Source organism: Cupressus sempervirens, chromosome 8, assembly GCF_028749045.1.
Source record: "Cupressus sempervirens isolate cs-2001-9-10 chromosome 8, ASM2874904v1, whole genome shotgun sequence".
Lineage (NCBI taxonomy): Eukaryota > Viridiplantae > Streptophyta > Pinopsida > Cupressales > Cupressaceae > Cupressus > Cupressus sempervirens.
The window spans coordinates 349,587,506-349,590,263 of NC_143125.1; the positions used below are offsets into that span (position 1 = coordinate 349,587,506).

Genomic DNA, 2,758 nt, shown 5'->3' on the forward strand with positions numbered 1-2,758 from the left:
ACAAAGAACCCGTACTTTTTCTTTCTTCTTGTGATACATTCTGTCTTGAGAACAAATGTCCATAAATCTGGACGGAGAGCTGAGGCTATCTCAAGAATATGAAGCGGGTGAAAATTCGAGTTGAGAGAATCGATGACCTTCCTTGTACATTCGATTACTGCAGTCATGAGAGAGGTCTCTGCACCGTTTAAGATGGGCAAGCTCTAGATTGTTTCCAAAAGAGTTCCTTTTAAATAGTCTATAATAAATTAGATTTTATTTCGGGATACAGTTGTGTAACATTATTTTCGATTCAACATGACCCATTACACACCAACACTGTATGATTCATCATGGACGAGAGCTGCAAGACTAAAATGACTAAATTACAGATCCAAGAAGGTTAAATATAAAAGGCTAGTGGAGGAAGGAGGCCCAAATTACGAGAAGATCCATATAAAATAGTATAGTACCACTGCGAGCACATAAATTTTTCTTTTAAATTGAAGAAGATTGAATCCACATTGTAAATACCTACAATATGAACTCTGCCATTGAATGGATGTAAAGGGAAGACTAACCGGTGCTTGTCTGCATAGAGAGAACTGCAACCAGAACACCGTTCCCAAGAAATAATAAGGCTTGCTTTGCTCGCAGAGTGAGCTAGATACAGATAAATTATTGCATCTTATATGTTAAACTAGATACAGATATAGATTAAGCAAGATACAGATGCATTATTATATCTCGTAGATTAAGCAAAAACCTCTACATTTTAACAAGCAGGTGCCGCAGCCCTCTCCTTTATTATGGCCTGTAGCGGATTTTTCATCACCATAGTAAACTCCTGCATCTCCGCAAAATCCACAGTTTCTCCCGCTTTGCTCTGCCATTGAAAGTTGTGAAGCAGTGTTGCCACAATAAGTTGAACATGTAGCATGGCCACGCTTAAGCCAGGGCAAATCCTCCGCCCCACCCCAAAAGGCATCATCTTGATCTCCTTCCCTCCACTCAGATCCACTTCCCCATTCATGAATCTCTCTGGCACAAACTCCTCAGGATTCTCCCACTCTGCAGGATCGTTGCCCATCTCAAAAACACAGAAATTCACAAGAGCCCCCGCAGGAATATCATAACCACCGAGGATACAATCTTCCGTAACAGCATGCGAAAGAACGAACTTTCCAGGCGGATGTCTGCGCAGCGCCTCCTTCACCACTGCTTCAAGGTATGGCATTTGAGAAAGCAGTTTCTCCTCTTCCACCAAGTTAGCCCCTTCCTTACCAACAACACCTTCAATTTCCTTGTAAAGCTTGGCCTGGACATCCGGATATTTTACCAAATTAGCCATCACCCACTGAATCGTTGTCGATGTGGTGTCGGTGCCGCCATTAATGAACTCCGAGCAAAGAGTCGCAATCTCTTTGTCGGTCAGAGATCTGCCGCCGTCAACAGACAGAGAAAACAAAGAATCAACATACGCCCTACAATTAATGGCCGTCCCCTCCTCTAACTCCGCCCGGCGGCAATTGATAAGCGCGACTAGTTTCTCCCGCTGACGGCAGTAGATCCCCATTATTCGCTCTCGGCGCTTCCTGTAGAAAAACCTAAGAACGGGAAATGTGTCCTCTAATACGAGACCCGTAATGCTGAGAAGCATTTCTCTCATGACGCTCTCCACCTCTCGGACTTCATTCTCATCCAGTCGCAGTCCGAAACACATGTAGAGCAGTAAACAAAACGCCGCGTGCCTCAAATGCTCGATCACTTTCACCACGCCTTCATTTTGCTCGGCCTCGCTTTTTAAACCCTGAATAAGCACCTGGAGACACCATTCTCTGCCCTCTCGGAAGGATTTGACGGAATTTGAGCTTAGGGTTTCACTCACCAGGTTTCGGCGGAGGGTTCGCCAGAGAGGACCGTAGGGAGCGGAATTGATGTTCATCTGGTTGCTGGTGAAGAGCTTGCGGAGGCCCTTGGCGGGCGGTCTGCTGGCAAAGAGGGAGCCTTTCTGTACCAGAGCCTCGTGGGCCAATTCACGGCTTGCGACAATAATCATCGGTTGAAACCCTAATCTGATTGTGAAAATTGGACCGTATTTTCTCTGAATTTTTTCTATGTAACCTTGAAAGCCTTGGTTCGATTGCCTGATGTGAATCAGGTTGCCAACAATTGGCCATCCTCGAGGACCGGGAGGCAGATTCGATTTCTTCTTGAGCTTTGACAGCAGCAGCAGGGGAAGCGCTATAAGCAGGGCAATATACAGAAATGAATCCACGCCCAGGGCAGCTGGAAATCTGTCGATAATATTCATTTTCTTCTGAAAACTGTGCTGATCGATTCGCTGCATCTGAATCTTCTAGCTGATTATTCCACCTGAATCGAGATTTCCTCCCTCATTTATGGTTTCCAGATCTTGTTGGGGGTTGGAAACTTAATGGTTGAGTATCATTCTTTATCCGCACTGACCTGGGCAGGTCGTGTATGGTCCGAGATTGTTTCAATTAATTCTTTTTAATATTTTCATTAATTTATAAGCTAAATTTTTAATTTTTTTTAAAAGTTTTTAATTTTTCTGTTTTTTTTTGACAAATATGGCTACAAAATGTTATTAAATGGGAAGGGAAGAGATATATTTGATGAGTGAAAGAGACAATATAGTTATTAAATGTGAGAGGACATGGATGGATTGGGACACTTTGTTATTAAGTGAACATGATTTTCAATTTTTAACATGGAGAAAAATTGCATGTATTTAGCCTTTTTCCTTCTTATTTCA

General features: G+C 43.0%; 1 protein-coding gene across 1 annotated transcript; it reads right to left on the minus strand.

The window, feature by feature from the left end:
- Positions 1-436: 436 nt before the first annotated feature.
- On the minus strand, positions 437-2,488 carry LOC149542775 (cytochrome P450 77A1-like). Its single transcript, XM_089797664.1, has one exon. The coding sequence runs from the start codon at positions 2,327-2,329 to the stop codon at positions 755-757; it is 1,575 nt and encodes a 524-aa protein (XP_089653790.1). The 5' UTR covers positions 2,330-2,488; the 3' UTR covers positions 437-754.
- Positions 2,489-2,758: the final 270 nt, after the last annotated feature.